Source organism: Ovis canadensis, chromosome 2, assembly GCF_042477335.2.
Source record: "Ovis canadensis isolate MfBH-ARS-UI-01 breed Bighorn chromosome 2, ARS-UI_OviCan_v2, whole genome shotgun sequence".
NCBI classification, from domain to species: Eukaryota; Metazoa; Chordata; class Mammalia; order Artiodactyla; family Bovidae; genus Ovis; species Ovis canadensis.
The window spans coordinates 49,290,877-49,307,803 of NC_091246.1; the positions used below are offsets into that span (position 1 = coordinate 49,290,877).

Below are 16,927 nucleotides of genomic sequence, written 5' to 3' on the forward strand. Positions count from 1 at the left end.
CCATTAAGTGCCAGGGGTCTGGAGTCCAAGCTGTTCAAGATAATATTCCTTCTCAGTTCATCCCGTTTCCTGCATTTCTTTCTTTTTCTTTAATAACAGAGCTATCTGCCACCTTCCTTTTATAAGCCCACCTCCAGCTTTTTCCCAGTTAATATGTGAATCAAAATGATCCCTCTGATCCCAGATCCTCCCATACTTTTGGTTTGGAGGGTCACAAGCTGCTCAGGTGTCACCAAGAGAAGATATGGGAAAGGGACAGTAATCTTCCAGGAAAAACATTTCTAAGTTAAGGACAAAGGCAGTAGTGCCAAGCAGGTATCTGACAGCTGTGCTGATGAAGTTCCTCCACTCCAGGAGTGAGCTGTTAATTGTTACGGTATTAGAAAGGGGATGAAATGAGAAGAAGCCCGTGAAATGCTGGATGTGAGAGGAATCATTTCTTATTCAACTGTCTATTTTGAGAGCTGGTCAAGAAACCCACACTCAAGCCTGCATGGTATCCAGCCAGGCAACATGAAATCAAAATCAAATGCTCTTAGCTCATCTCTGGCTTTTTTAAAGTAACATCATGAGCCCCAGTGGCCATGGACATTGCAAAGGATCCTGGCATCAGTTCAGTTCAGTTCAGTCGCTCAGTCGTGTCTGACTCTTTGAGACCCCATGAATCGCAGCACGCCAGGCCTCCCTGTCCATCACAAACTCCTGGAGTTCACTCTGATTCACGTCCATCGAGTCAGTGATGCCATCCAGCCACCTCATCCTCTGTCGTCCCCTTCTTCTCCTGCCCCCAATCCCTCCCAGCATCAGAGTCTTTTCAATGAGTCAACTCTTCGCATGAGGTGGCCAAAGTAATGGACTTTCAGCTTCAGCATCATTCCTTCCAAAGAAATCCCAGGGCTGATCTCCTTCAGAATGGACTGGCTGGATCTCCTTGCAGTCCAAGGGACTCTCAAGAGTCTTCTCCAACAGCACAGTTCAAAAGCATCAATTCTTCGGCGCTCAGCCTTCTTCACAGTCCAACTCTCACATCCATAGGTCACAGCAATTGCAGTAGCATTATGCAATACTCTTGAGTTTTCCAAGTTCTGTCCCACAGTCAGTCCATTTGAAGCCTGATATCATGTTTGTTGGGAGGGGCTTTAGGCACCAACTCATAGAGAGACCTTGCCTCTCTAGGCTATGATTCCATGTCTATGGTGGGAGGCAGCCATCTCTCAGATCACCTTACACAGGTAGGTCCCTATACAGGTGGGTCCATCCTCTGCCTTCAAGACCAGAGTTCCCAGGCCCTGGGTTGCAGAATTGATTGTTTCAAAGTTTAGACGTGGACAGATGTCTGAGCAAACACTCCGTCAAACTGTGTCATTTTAAAGCCCTTGACCCAAGTCTCATCACCACCCCTACAGACATCAATTAAGAACCCGCTTCAAAGAACCTTTCTAAATTGTAATTTGCAGGCTCCCGAGAACAGAGGCCACGCCTGTCTAGTTCACTGCTGCAGTTCTGGGGCCTCATGTGTACTTGGCATTCGTAAATCTTTGATAAATCCTTGCTGAGTGAATGATTACGTTCAGTGACTAATGCCTGTGCATGGGGAGAGGCCCATCCTCCCTGCATTTCCCACAAAAACTAGATCCTCCTCACATGGGTGAGGCCTCAGGGACAGGGCACTGACCAGTGAGGTGAACAGGCATGTGCCTGACCCCTTGGGGTACCAAGGGGTGCCAGGGGACCTGAGTGATGGCCCAGCTGTGTCCTTCCTGTGACCTTAGACAGGTTGGTGAGTTTGTCTGAGTCACAGCTTGTTTTGTCATTACAAAGGGGGAGAGGAAGTCCCTCCTCTCGGTGCTGTGTACTGTACAGAAACATGATAGTTAGGAAAGCATAGTTATAGATTTTAGCCTGAAGCTCCCAATGTGAAGATCACTAGTCAGAATTGCCTTTTTATTCTCCTCTGTTTTAAAGTATCTATTTCCCCCTCTCTTATACTGCTCCAAGCAGGAAGCTAACATGTCCACGTGAAGATAACAAAAGACACTGCCTTTTGGCTGCAAAGAACAATTGTCCACATGTGTGCCCTTAGAAGCCCTAATACGATTCAGAGCCACCTACTCACTTGAAGACATCAGAGAGAACACTGACAGAGTGGCTCAAAACAAAAACTAAAAACTTATCTTCTCTAAGTTGCTTTCTATGCCAAAGCCTGCTCTGTAAGGCCATGACTGTTCGCTACTTACTGGTGTTTTGCAGTGTGGCCGGACTGGAATTGGGAAGACAGCCTGTTGGAAATGAGAATGAGAAGGGATTGAGGACACCCGACTCCAGCTTAGGCCAGTAGGGGACCATTTCCTGCTTTCCCAGGAGGTCTCTCTCCCTTCCCACCCCAACTTACTCCTTTGATGTTAATCACAGCTCCCGGTGGTCCTGGGGGGCCTGGAGGGCCAGGTAGGCCAGGTGGACCCTGAAGGGGGGCAAGAAAGGCCATTTCTGAGTTCGGGTTGTTGTAAGTACAGAGGCAGCTGCAAGGTACTTCCCCAGGGTTTGGAGACGAGGAAAGGAGGGTCTTCTAAAGCCGACTAACTCCTCCCACGGGTAGGCCAGCCTCTTCTGGAAGCATGTCTACCTCTGTGTCCTCACTGCATCTTCACAACAGCAGAGCAAGTATCGCTGCTGGTTTACAATTGGGGAAACAAGGGCCAGAGAGGGGAAGTGACCTGCTAAAGGCCACGCAGCAATTCACAGAAGAAGGGAGACTGGAAGCCAGATTCTGACCCCCAGAGCAGTGCTCAGCGGATACAGAGCCCACCACCTCCACCCACGTATCCCTCATATGGAGGGAGTGGTGGGGTGGGGCCTTGCTGGGATACGGTGCCTGAAAGGGCCCCTCATAAAGGTAACGATAAACATCAACTCCTGTTAGATGGCAGAGTCCATGGCAGAGCCAGGTCAGCCTGGCCATGACACCTTGCAATGTTTTCTCTGCCAATCCTGGAGCCCAAGCTGCACCTGAAGCAGACGTGGGGGAGGGGGAGGCTCTGACCGTAGGTGAGAGGCACCCGCTCATGCGGAGGCTCCACGTGATCACCAGACTGGCTGCTGTACCTGCAGCCCCAAGGGCTTGGTGGGTGAGTCAGTGCCCAGTGATTCAACACGACCTCATTTCTGCAATTCTGGGCATACAAAATTGGAGACCACTTCTGGAGACCAATTGGAGACCTCCTGGAGACCAGGAGGTGCAGACAGAATCAACAACATACTTCAAGCTGCACTTGTATGTAGCAAATGGGGGGCCTCCAGCGGGTGACTAACTTCTACAGGCCCCACTTTCCTCTTGTGTAAAATAAGGACTCCACAGAGTGTCTCTCAGGAGAGCTATTATCAACACTGAGATCTTGTCCTCAAAAGCACCAATAAACAGTAGCTTCCTTATCGCAGATGCGGGACACTGCGGATGTTCCAGGGCCTGTCATCTTGTGAGGCTCTGCGTACGCAGCTGACTGAGCTTCTGTGTTCTCTCAAGAATGCTCACCAGCCCCACTCCACCTACACCAGTGACCTGTGAAACCCCCAGGAATGTGTAATCCAGGAAAGACATGATATAACCCGAGTCAGAAGACCTGGGATTTGAAACCAGACTTCTTGAGGATTCCCAGATCATGTTCTCCCACCCTCCTCTGGGTCTGGACGAGGAAGCTTCTGCTCCACTAAGGTGGATTTGGTGCAGGACCTCCTGAGAATGAGCCTGAGGACAGGGCTGGGCTGCGGATCTTTGGAAGTGGCAGCAGAGGAAGAAGAACACTCCTGAGCATTCTGTCTGTTCACTTGGACCTGGCCCCCGACCAATCCTCCTCCTGACACTGGCCCTGGGGCCGTGTCCCTGGGTGTTGTGGGGCTGGGCCTCTAGTGTGGCACTCACCGGGATCATGACCCCTCGATCTCCTTTGGCGCCTTTGAGGCCATTCAGTCCTGGGCGACCCTGAAACCAATGAGAGAGGCCTTAGTAAACCCACAGGCCAGCCTGGCCCACATGTCCTTCTTCTACCTGCAGTCTGAGGAACTCAGATACCTACAGGTCGTCCAGGGAGGCCAAATTCTCCTTTGTGTCCTGGTGGTCCTTTGGGTCCCTGGAGGCAAAGTAAATGCCAGATTAGAAAGAGAAAAATACTGTATAATGTCACTTATATGTGGAATCTAAAAAAGCCAAAATAGTAAAAACAAAACAAAACAAAACAAAAACAAAACAGTGTAAAAAGGCGGTTACAGGGCAGGAGGGTGGGGGAGCAGGAGAGGTCTGGCTTAAGTTACAAACGTGCAACGAGTACAGCTAGGTCCTGGAGAGCTAACAACGCACAGTGCAGGGAGTACAACATTGTATTATAATCCGCAGACTTGCTAAGAGTCTAGATCTTTATTCCAGCCACAAAAAGAAATGATAATTATGTGATGTGAGAGAGCTGCTATCTCTACAATGACGATCATATTACAATATATAAATGTATCAAATCACCATGCACACTTTAAATGTACACAGTGCTGTAGGTCACCTATGTTTCAATTAAAAAAGAAACGAATAGAAACTAAAAGGCCAGGGAGATGGGAGGTGTCCAGCCTACCTTTGGGGGCAGTGGTGACAATGAACCGCTGCTAGGAGGATGGAGGACAAAAACCTACGAGGATCCACCTGCCTGGCTCCTTGGCTGCTGGTCTCTCTGAGTTCAGCTGGACCCATTTGCTCATCCCTCCTACAGGTTCTACCCCATCGCAGACACGGGACCCAACCCTCTCAGCCAGTCAGGAATAACAAGGAAACAAGAGGTCAGGAGCCCCAGGCCTCAGCTCTCAGGGAGTTGTGTGCTGGACCAGCTCAGAACGTGGACCTTTGCCTTCAGTATTATGTCCCAGGGCTCTCCATATCCCCTGCTGGAATAATGCAGCCCAGACCCACTCCTCACATCAGCCCAGTCCAATAATATGCTCCAGGATATTTGGTTCCTGCCTTGCTCCCACCTGTCTCTAAGGACCAGAGTCTTGGCCTGGCATCCCAGTTCTCCAGACGAGCCCCGCCCATGGACCCCATTCCACTGCTGGCTTTCTGTGTCCCCTTGCTCCCAGAGACACTGCTCCTGCAGGAGCCTTCATGCCTTCCAGTGCCTGGGATGCATACAATCCATGATCTCCTCCTAGAACAAGCTCTATGTCCAATGGACACCTCTTTTTTTTGAAGCTACTTCTGCCCTGTCTCCCAGAGGAATGACTGGTTTAACCCTGGAACCTATCAAGCCACTTCTTTCTGCTCTAATAACATGTTCATCCATGCCCTGAAAAAATGGCAAATAGACTGTGTTGAGACAGGCTATGTATGCAAAGTTGTGTACGACTCTTTGCAACCCGATGGACTGTAGCCCACCAGGTTCCTCTGTCCATGGGATTCCCCAGGCAAGAATACTGGAGTGGGTTGCCAGAGGATCTTCCTGACCCAAGGATGGAATGCTATGTCTCTTGCATTGGCAGGCGGGTTCTTTACTACTAGCACCATTTGGGAAACCCTAGTAAGAGATTAACCAGTAGTTGACACAAAACTCTCCCAGTCTGCCCTAGCCTGCAGCTAGGACCAAGGACGCCTCTCCAGGGCATCCATTCTGCCTGACTTAAGGGATAAACTTCCAGATATTCAAGCTGGATTTAGAAAAGGCAGAGGAACCACAGATCAAATTGCCAACATCCGCTGGATCATGGAAAAAGCAAGAGAGTTCCAGAAAAACATCTACTTCTGCTTTATTGACTATGCGAAAGCCTTTGACTGTGTGGATCACAACAAACTGTGGAAAATTCTGAAAGAGATGAGAATACCAGACTACCTTACCTGCCTCCTGAGAAATCTATATGCAAGTCAGGAAGCAACAGTTAGAACTGGACTTAGAACAAGAGACTGGTTCCAAATCAGGAAAGGAGTATGTCAAGGCTGTATATTGTCACCTTGCTTATTTAGCTTATATGCAGAATATATCATGTGAAATGATAGGCTGGATGAAGCACAAGCTGGAAGAGGAATTAAAGAACCTCTTGATAAAAGTGAAAGAGGAGAATGAAAAAGTTGTCTTAAAACTCTAACATTCAGAAAACTAAGATCATGGCATCCTGTCCCATCACTTCATGGCAAATAGATGGGGAAACAATGGAAAAAGTGACAGACTTTATTTTCTGAAAGCCAGAGAGAGAAGAGGACTTGTCTGAGGTCATATAGCAAATGAGCTGCAGATCTAAGACCAGAAGCCAAAAGGCCCAGGTTGCTAATCTATAGCTGGCAAGATCCATGGTAAAACTGTGGGGCTCACCACCACCTGCTTTTCCGCTTCCTTCTGGACACTCAGCTAGACCAAGGTCCCCCACCACCCACCCCACTGCCTCCTGCATCAGTGGAGGCCAGAGGTGGAACTCATCATCTTCCATGGTCTGTCCCCTCCCCAAGCTTGGCCTGCCAACTGGAAGATGCCAGTGTGAATCTGAATCCACCAGACAGTGAAGTCACAGGACATAAGCACCATGGGCTCCCACGTCACTGCTTGGAGGGGAGACACCCAACTGGCAACCACCACAGTGGATTTTGTAAAAGTCAGAACTAAGCCACGACTATGCTAAACCACTGAGATTTTATTTAATCACAGTCAGCCTACCCTTGATACATTAATACACACACACATTGCCATATCATTTTTATTTTCATAACTCAATTTAGTTGAGCCAAAGTACAATAAATGCTTCAAACCCCAGTTTAGGGGCAACATGCTCTGGCTTACCATTGGTCCTGGGGCTCCATGCTCTCCAGGTTCACCCTAAAACAGGGAGACAAAGACCTGTCACTCAGATGAACATGGTCAGCAGCAGAAACAAAGATGGGATTTGAAGCAGACATGTGCTTTCAGGGTCTGGTGGAATAATTACCTTTTGGCCCCTCAGCCTTTCCAGAGGAACATCCCCCGTCAGGATGGCACCTGGCTCTCCCTTCTCACCCTGTAATTCAAAGAACCTTTCGATGAAGCTGGGCCTCACCTTGCCACCTTATCCACAAGCTCACTGCCATTTCTTTGGCCTTGAAACCACCTCTCCAACCCCCCTGCCCTGACATGACCTCTCGCTGGAATATTGCACAGCCTCCTAAGGGGTTAAATATCGTCTACTCTGTTGCCTCCATGTACTCCAGTTACTGACTGAAAGCACAGGTTGGGGTCCTGCAAGCCCCTCCAAGGATCCTGCTGCTGCTTGCTCAGCATCCCCACCTTAATTCTCCAGGGACCTCAATCCTCAAGGTCCACCCCACCTCCGGCTGTATGCTCCCCACTAGAACCTCTGGCTCCTAACATTAATATATTTGGTGGCTTGTGTTCTCGCCTAAAATCCTTATTCTTGTTAAAACATCTAAAATTGGGAAAGCCATGAGAGCATGATCAGTGGGGGCTTCTCTCAACACAGGGGTCCTGAGTCTTGGAATTTTGCCTCCAAGCTCCAGGCTCCTGTACAAATACTCACCTGATCAGGCAAAGTTATCTCAGTTGCTGGGACGCAGGGGAGATGGGGAGACTGGTGGCTGGGACACAGAATCCTGCCCCCAATCCTGCACTCTGCAGGGCTACCTACCATCCCAGGAGGCTTTCAAGAAGATAAATGTCCAGAGAAAGGCCAGGGAGAGGAGCCATTCAAGGCTCTGGCTCCGAACTTCAATGCTGGCCCCTGAAGATCTGGGCTGGACCACACGAAAGTTTCCCTTCAATAGGGCTGGAAGCAGCCAGGGCAGTGGCGCCAAAGCAATCTGAGCAGCCTCTCCTCTCTGTCCCCCATGCCCACACTTGATATTTGGATCTTACCACTCAACTGGTGAGGAAAAGCAGTCCTGAGCATGCCAGCAGCAAGAAGAAGCAAGCACAAACACATTACAGGTAAAGCCAGAGAAAGTACGTTTGCCGCAGGAGTCAGAGCAGAGCTGTCTGGGTGTTCTTCCCAGTTTTCAGGGTGGCAGGCCACTGGGGCAAGGACGGCAAGCAGGTCCTTCTTGATCCACCTGACCTTGCCACATGGAAAACAGAGTGTTTAAGGCAAGAGCTGATCTGATTTGACCAGGCTTTTCGCAAGCCAGAGCTGCCCTGGCCCCACACCCTCTCTGCAGGCCCAAGGCAGCAAAAGGCACCCCAAGACAAGGTCTCATGTAGCGTTAAACTCAGACCGAGCACACTGAACCCTCCGCCCCCTGGACTGTGGTCCAACAGTACACTAGAAACTCTCTCCACTTCCTTGGGGCTAGTGTGAAATGGTTTGGGAAGGAAGGAAAGAGAGTAGCTAATGCTCCTTTCTCTTAGAGACGCACCAACCATCCCTGACATCCCAAGGCAGGCTCAGGGTTTCTCCTGCTGGCTTTGTACAGACCTCCGTTATAGCAATAACCAGTCTCTCTGTGGCTCTCTGCATCTCTGTTCCTCACATCTTATCTCACCGCTCCTAGCGCCTAGCATAGGAACCTGGCTGGTACATCAGAGGGAATGGATGTAAGCAGGATGAGTATATAAATGGGTGGATGAACAAATGAATCCAATACAGAGTCACTGCAGTCTATTTATGAAAACGTTACTCTCCCCTTACCTATAAAAACCACCTGGGAAATCAATTCTAAGAGGCAAATGTGGAAGGGTACAAAGGTCATTTCAGTGTCCTAGGAATCTCAGGAAGTGCTCTGCATGCTAAATATTTATTCCAAAACTTCTGGACCAAGACTGCTAACCAACTGCAGAATGCCCCAGCTTATAATAATCATAATCATTTAATAGCATAATAAGAATTTCTAAATGTTAGCATTCATTGCATTCATTACTCATACATCCTTTCATCCAGCAAATATTTTGAGTGCCATTCCTGTAAGAGGCATAGTGCTAAGTACTGGGGCCACAGAAAGGGGAGTGGATGTGCCTGCTCTCAGGGAGTGAACATTCTAATGTGAGAGCTGGGCGGAGGCAATTAGATGAAGCACAGAACTCGTGGGAGGGTTGGCTGAGTTCTCTTTCCAAGGATGATGAAAATCTATTTCTCCATGCACCGCACCTGCACCCTGAAGGAATCCTGAGATCATGAACGTGAACAGCTGGACTGCTGCAGGACACACTGTTTCTTCCAACATGATGAAAATGTTCTATAATTAGGTAGTGGTGGTGGCCGCATGACCTTGCAACTATACTAAAACTCACCGAATTTCACAATTGAAAGGGGTGCATCTTATGGTACGTGAGTTATATCTCAAACTTTAAAAAAGTTAACAGCTACTTTCAACCCATTTGAAATATTTAGCAAATTCTCCCACCTACATACCTGGCCCTTCTTACCTGTTCTCCTTTTAGTCCTGGAAATCCAGGCACGCCAGTGTCACCTTTTGGACCTCTCGGGCCCTAGAAGGAGTTATGGGAGAGTATTTGGTTGGTTGTCACAATTAAAATGCTTTAACTAAAAAAAGGTTTCTTTCTTTTTCCCCCAAGAGTAAAGGAACTCAGAGTGCCAGTGGAAGTCACAGTTACAATGTTTTCCTAATTTTAAGTGGTCTGGAAATTGTGGTCTGGGGGCAGGAAGACAGCATTGAGTGTTAGGAGCCCTAGAGGCCCCATTCTCTTTGAACTATGGTTTCCTCCCATGGGCATCACGGAAACGGCCTTGCCTGCTGCCTCTGCTCCCCCATGGGCCCTTGGGGCTGTCCTGCAGCCCACTTCCCCCATCATCCATCCTCCATGATTCCCACCCCCTCCCTGGCTCCCCACTACCTAAGGAATGGGATCCAGGCACCCCAGTCTGACGCCCAAAGTGATCCCAGCTGCTCTCGGCACTTCACCCTCCACTCCTGTCACTCCACCAGGGGCGAGCCTGTCCCCTTAGCCTCTCTGCACCCACCTCTAACCCCCCACCACTGCCTCCACTATTCCCTCTGCAGAACCAAACTCTGCACATCCGGGCAGAGGTGACCTCTTTTCAACTCCAACAGACACTTAAGATCTGTGACAATGACTCACACAGCCAGACATCTGCCCCAAAAAAGGGTTTCAACACTTTTTATGTAATTTAGCTTTTCACAAGTCCCTTTCTTCTGGGTTAATGCAGTGGCCCTCAAATATTTGCTATTATTTTTTAGCAGTGAAACTCTTTTCATTCCTTTTTTCAAGTAAAGTCTTAAACAAAAGCCCAGTATATAAAATACATCAAATGGAGCCTTGTTGGTGCCCTGGATCCTGCTTATTTGGCCCCCTCCTTACTCTTCGAGTGGTCCCAAAGGCTCCTCTGAGAAGCCCAAGGCTCCCTCGGGAACACAGAACTAGTCATTCAGAGGCAAATGTGTCTGGAACGCGCTCTGGTTTTGGAGCAGCCAAGCTGGGCCTGGAGCTCAGCGGTCTCGCCTCCTCTTCCTAGCTGAGAGGCCTTCCCTGTGGCTGTCACCCTCTCCTGTTTTTTAATGTCAAGTTCTCCTGTATTTTTAGTGTCAGCAGAGCATCAGTTCAGTTCAGTTCAGTCGCTCAGTCGTGTCCGACTCTTTGCGACCCCATGAATCACAGCACGCCAGGCCTCCCTGTCCATCACCAACTCCCGGAGTTCACTCAGACTCACGTCCATCGAGTCCGTGATACCATCCAGCCATCTCATCCTCTGTCGTCCCCTTCTCCTCCTGCCCCCAATCCCTCCCAGAATCAGAGTCTTTTCCTATGAGTCAACTCTTCGCATGAGGTGGCCAAAGTACTGGAGTTTCAGCTTTAGCATCATTCCTTCCAAAGAAATCCCAGGGCTGATCTCTTTCAGAATGGACTGGTTGGATCTCCTTGCAGTCCAAGGGACTCTCAAGAGTTTTCTCCAACAGCACAGTTCAAAAGCATCAATTCTTCAGCGCTCAGCTTTCTTCACAGTCCAACTCTCACATCCATACATGACCACTGGAAAAACCATAGCCTTGACTAGATGGACCTTAGTCGGCAAAGTAATGTCTCTGCTTTTGAATATGCTATCTAGGTCGATCATAACCTTTCTTCCAAGGAGTAAGTGTCTTTTAATTTCATGGCTGCAGTTACCATCTGCAGTGATTTTGGAGTCCAAAAAAATAAAGTCTGACACTGTTTCCACTGTTTCCCCATCTATTTCCCATGAAGTGATGGGACCGGATGTCATGATCTTCGTTTTCTGAATGTTGAGCTTTAAGCCAACCTTTTCACTCTCCTCTTTCACTTTCATCAAGAGGCTTTTTAGTTCCTCTTCACTTTCTGCCATATGGGTGGTGTCATCTGCATATCTGAGGATATTGATATTTCTCCCTGCTATCTTGATTCCAGCTTCTGTTTCTTCCAGCCCAGCGTTTCTCATGATGTACTCTGCATAGAAGTTAAATAAGCAGGGTGACAATATACAGCCTTGATGTACTCCTTTTCCTATTTGGAACCAGTCTGTTGTTCCACGTCCAGTTCTAACTGTTGCTTCCTGCAGAGCATATGCTCCTTTAAAAAAATAGAAAACCCCAGAAAATATAAAAAAGTAGAAAAAGAAACCACTTGTAATTCTACCATCAATGACAAATTTCTGTTACATTTTTTGATAAATTTCCCTCACCTATCCTGGAAGCAGCACACACGCCACCAGTGGCATTTAGGCCTTTTCAGAACCGCACTGTACAGAGAAATGGTGCAGATTTCACTCTGGAGCCTTGGGCTTCAGAGCAGGCTCAAGCATTTACACTCAGCTGATCACTTCCTACATGGAGATGCACTTTCACCTTCCATGGTGGAAGCCCCATAGCATGGTGCACAGACTGCTAATTACTGGACTTGCAGGCTCTGATTCCCCCCTTTCGGTCCCCCATCACCACCATCCTCTCTCTCTAGGAATTTTATCTACTCTGACTCTCTGAGTTCAGCTCAGTCGCTCAGTTGTGTCCGACTCTTTGCGACCCCATGTACCGCAGCACGCCAGGCCTCCCTGTCCATCACCAACTCCTGGAGTTTACCCAAACTCATGTCCATTGAGTCGGTGATGCCATCCAACTATCTCATCCTCTGTTGTCCCCTTCTCCTCCTGTCTTCAATCTTTCCCAGCATCAGGGTCTTTTCAAATGAGTCAGCTCTTTGCATCAGGTGGCTAAAGCTTTGGAGTTTCAGCTTCAACATCAGTCCTTCCAATGAACATCCAAGACTGATCTCCTTCAGAATGGACTGGTTGGATCTCCTTGCAGTCCAAGGGACTGTCAAGAGTCTTCTCCAACACCACAGTTCAAAAGCATCAATTCTTCGGTGCTCAACTTTCTTTATAGTCCAACTCTGACATCCATACATGACCACTGGAAAAACCATAGCCTTGACTAGACAGACTTTTGTTAATAAGGTAATGTCTCTGCTTTTTAATATGCTGTCTAGGTTGGTCATTACTTTCCTTCCAAGGAGTGAGTGTCTTTTAATTTCTTGGCTGTAATCACCATCTGCAGTGATTTGGGAGACCAGAAAAATAGTCAGCCACTGTTTCCACTGTTTCCCCATCTATTTGCCACTCTGATGCTAGCTACCTGAAATGATTGACTGATCTACTCGCATTTATAGGAAGCCAACCGTGGGCTCCAACTCTGGCTCTGGCTGGCCCTAGGCTAGAGAGAGATGAACAAGACCCGGCCCTCTGCAAGCTGATCATGGTACAGTTGAGGAAAAAAGAATAGGGGCATAAGTAACTGTTATTCAAGGCAGAAAAGAGGTGAAAATAAAGCCATTTTAGACTCAAAGGTGGGAACAATCACTCAGCTGCTGCTGCTAAGTCGCTTCAGTCGCAATCACTCTAGGTGGGGGCAAGCAGGAAAGGCTAAGTGAGCAAGGACTACTAGAGCTCAGCCGTGCAGATGGAGAGGAACAGCATTCCGGGTGGGAGGAACAGAATGTACACAGCCATAGGGCACAAAGGAGGATGGCTAACGTGGTACTCACTGGGAATCCTGGCAGCCCAGGCATGCCCTCGGGGCCCTGTGACACAGAAAGACAAAGAGGCAGCTCAGGAGCAGCACTTCCAGGCCAGCAGGAACCTGCACCCCAGGGGCTCACTTCCTCTAGCACCTCCCAAAGGCCCAAGCATGTCCCCACCCAGTGGCCCTCATGACCCATTCCACAGGGAGAGGAACCATGCAGTCACACAGCTAGTTGGCACGGAGCCAGGAAATGCTCAGAAGCCTGGAGCCTCTGCACCCCCAGTCAGGACTTTGGGCTCCCTAAGTCCCAGCCTCCCCCACCCCCAGCCACTCCTCCTCCTTCTCGACCTTAGGAACCCCTGGGGCAATGGATGCAGTTCCTGCCCTTCACAGATATTCTCAGAAGTTCCCAAACTCTGAGGCGTGGGCCCCAAGGGTGTGCTGGGGTGTTGGGGGTTAGAAGTGGGGGCAGTTGGTGAGACTCAGTTCTCTTCCCTCAGCGAGAGGGAGAATTTTAAATGGCCAGACGCTTTAAAGGCTCCAGGAAACAGAAAATTTGTGGTTCACTCAACATGGTGCCAGGACACGTTTTCCTCCAAGCCCAGTTACCCACATAGCTATTGAAGGCATAAGAGTTTGGCAGTATATACATACAGAGATATAACTGAACGACAACAACTTTCCCAATGCACAGTCATCCCCAGGTATCTGAGGGGTGTGGGTTTCAGGATCCTCTGTGGATACCAAAATCCTCAGATGCTCAAGCCCCTTACATAAAATGGTCAGCATATAACCAACATACATACTCCATATACTTTAAATCATCTCTAGATTACTTATAATACCTAATACAATGTAAAAGCTATGTAAATAGTTGCCAGCATGCAGCAAATCCAAGTTTTCCTTTTAAAAACTTTCTGGATTTTTTTTCAGCCTTTTTTTTAATCCAAGGTCAGTTGAATACATAGATGAAGAAGCAACAGGTACAAAGGACTATATACTCATACACATACATATGTAGTGTTCATACGAAAAGTGATGCAAGTGAAAGCTGCTCAGTCATGCCTGACTCTTTGCGACCCCATGGACTGTATAGTCCATGGAATTCTCCAGGCCAGAATAGTGGAGTGGGTAGTCATTCCCTTCTCCAGGGGATCTTCCCAACCCAGAGATTGATATAATGGAGTGGAAAAGCATAAGGCTGCAACTGGGAGGGAACTATCTGAATGGGAAAATCTTGATCCTCCCTTAGAGACACCCTTGAAGGCCTCGATTTGCCAAAGAGAAAACCAGGGATTGAGACAAAAAGAAGATTCTTGGGGTGGCAAAGAAAGAAGGGGTGCGGGCAGACGAGGCCCAAGGACTCAGAAAAGAGATGCCAATTCTTAGATCTTAGGCTGTGTTTTGCTTTAGAATTAAGCCACCTAATGCTCTAAACTTCCAAGAATTAGAAGAAAACTTTGTGAAATGACTTTTGCTTCTTTGCTTTAGGGTTTGCTTATTGGGGTGTTTTGGGTGGTTCTAGCAGAAATCAAGGAAAGGGAGCCCCATTAGATGTAGGGAAGAGACAGTGAAACGACCCATGAACTGAGGCACGTGGCAGGAGACACTGGCTCTAAAGGAATCTCTCAGATATTTGGTTTCAGGATATATACTGCAAGAGCCTTGGGGAGAGAGCTGAGTTTTCCCCAGGATGTGGATGGCAGGGGTTCAGGCCAACCCCACTGGGAACTGGGAACCCAAAGCTTTCAAGGCCAGAGCTCTTTCCTGTCTCCCCAGCTGTCACCAGCAGATGCGGAAGATGCAATGGGAATCCACCACACGGGCTGCAGGAGGAAGCTTCCTTCCTCTGAGTCTAGTGTGTCACAAACTGACTCTGGACTTGAGGAAATGAGGTAGCTTCTTTGTGTGTTCCTGATCTCCAAACGGGGCCAGGAAGACTGAAGCCGGTCACATTGCCTCCTCGTGTGCCAGTTTCCCCATTAGCAGTAGTCTCCTCCCCTTCTGGGAAATGAGGCCACGTAAATAAAAGCAGGCCCAAAGCATTGCTCAGACGTCAATTAACTTGTTAGTTATGATTCTCTGATTTCCATTACACATATTTCTGATGCAAGGGACTGGAAGCTTCCACCGCATTGGACAAAAAACTCCCAGCACAATCAAGTTAATGTTGCAGCAGCTTCTCAGAGACACAAGCTCTCTTTCCATTCTCCTTTGAGCTCTGTGCTTCAGGAACCCCACATTCCAAACCCACCCAACTTAGTTTCAACTGGGGCATCTGGGTAGGACCCTCATTCCAGGGCGGCTGTGGATACACACCGGAGGCCCGACGAGCTCAGGAATATCCGAGAAATTCATGAATCCTTGGGTGATGTTGGTCAAAGACTGAAAAGAGAAAAATCAGACAACGAGACAGAGGGTGGCACATATTCCACCTTGTTCCTGGCAGTGAGGCTTTAATTGAAGTCACCCTGCTTGGCAGATGCAGGCAGACACTTAACACCCACCCACAGCCAATACACACACTCCACCCACTTCTTAAGGTGGCCCTGAGTCACTTATCTCTTTTCTCTTTTGATTAATCTTAAAATTGCACAGTATATGAATGTCTTCTTTCTTGTATAATTTTAAATATTAAAATTTTATAAATTTTTGTAATTTAAAATATATACATGGTGAAGGAGATAGTGAAGGACAGGGAAGCCTGGCATGCTGCAGTCCATGGGGTCTCAAAGAGTTGGACACGAATGAGTGACTGAAACAATTAATATTATATTTATGTTATTAATATATAATTATAAATTAATACTAATATTAATATCCACAGAAAATAGTGTTGTTTGGCTGTGTGTGTGCGTTTTATGTGTATCTATCCAAGTGGTTATTTTATACAAATGGTACCAGGCTATATGTATTATTCTTCAACTTGCTTTTTTTACTCAGTCATATGACATAGAGGTCTTTCCATGTGGAAATTTTCAGTATGAACATATTAGCAGGTTGCCAAAGAGCTGTCTAAAGGGACTGTACAATTTATACTTCCAACAAAGAGATTTTGCTATTTCACCACATTCTTATCTACATTTGGTATTTTTGAATTATACTTAAAAATCTCTAGTCATTGTTTTTTTCAGTTATTTGGGACTTTTTGTCTTTCTGTCATCTACCAGTACAACATTATTTTTCTCATGAGGGCCACGATTTTTCACAAATGTGATGTTGTAATGTCCAGTGGGCTGTGATCGGGTCCCAGCCCACATCCCAGTCTTCTCTACAAATTTCCATCACTCTCCACACACCCCCATGCCCATCAGCTCCCGGGGCCTTGGATACACCCATGTTTTTCTATTCTGCACTTCGGCTCTGAGAGTTCCGACCCCCTGAGTTCTGGAAGACCTGTCCTCCACACCTACCTGGTAAATCCTGCTTAGCTTTCAAGTCCCTCTTCAAAGGTAGTTCTTCCAGAAAATCTGTCTTGATTTCTCATATCCTAGACCATCTTTCCTCCCTGGTTCCCCCACTTATGTTCCTTGCCTGTCGGTTGCAGCTCTGTTATACTTATTTTCCTGACTGCAAGTGCTGCCAACCAGAAGAGAGGACTGGAGACACACTATGTGAGACAATAGAGGTATCACAGTAGGCACAGACAGATGGCCCATGCTGGCAGGCAGAAACTCCAGCACCAGATGCCAGCTACACAGCCCCGGCATAACTAGCAGCCCTGAAGGAGCTGAAGTTGTGGACAACCCTCCCTCCCCTTCAGCAAAGCCACAAAACACATAGCCATGCTCTGACCTGGTGATACTCACACTAGACAGGACCTCGATGCGCCCTGGCGGCCCCCTGGGCCCAGGGGGTCCCACAATGCTGGCTCCGTCCATCCCTCTGTCACCCTGGATGTAGCAGTGAGAGAGGGAAAAAAATTCACTGTATATGGATAATGCTCCTAGAACCGGGATGAAAACTTCTCTCACCCCT

At 47.9% G+C, this 16,927-nt stretch overlaps 1 protein-coding gene across 8 annotated transcripts in view; it reads right to left on the bottom strand.

Moving 5' to 3' along the window:
• The window catches only part of COL15A1 (collagen type XV alpha 1 chain), a 102,219-nt gene that overhangs the window by 16,814 nt on the left and 68,478 nt on the right, over positions 1 to 16,927 (bottom strand). For 4 of the 8 annotated variants that reach the window (XM_069576080.1, XM_069576074.1, XM_069576072.1 and 1 more), the window contains exons 21-31: positions 16,759 to 16,842; positions 15,269 to 15,334; positions 12,972 to 13,007; positions 9,366 to 9,428; positions 7,954 to 8,061; positions 6,943 to 7,011; positions 6,798 to 6,833; positions 4,071 to 4,124; positions 3,917 to 3,976; positions 2,393 to 2,461; positions 2,238 to 2,279 (exon numbers count right to left, since the gene is read on the bottom strand). In XM_069576080.1, the coding sequence (XP_069432181.1) occupies positions 2,238 to 2,279; positions 2,393 to 2,461; positions 3,917 to 3,976; positions 4,071 to 4,124; positions 6,798 to 6,833; positions 6,943 to 7,011; positions 7,954 to 8,061; positions 9,366 to 9,428; positions 12,972 to 13,007; positions 15,269 to 15,334; positions 16,759 to 16,842 (687 nt within the window). The remainder of the gene's footprint in view (positions 1 to 2,237; positions 2,280 to 2,392; positions 2,462 to 3,916; positions 3,977 to 4,070; positions 4,125 to 6,797; positions 6,834 to 6,942; positions 7,012 to 7,953; positions 8,062 to 9,365; positions 9,429 to 12,971; positions 13,008 to 15,268; positions 15,335 to 16,758; positions 16,843 to 16,927) is intronic. The other 4 variants (XM_069576078.1, XM_069576076.1, XM_069576079.1 and 1 more) reach the window with 1 other exon arrangement.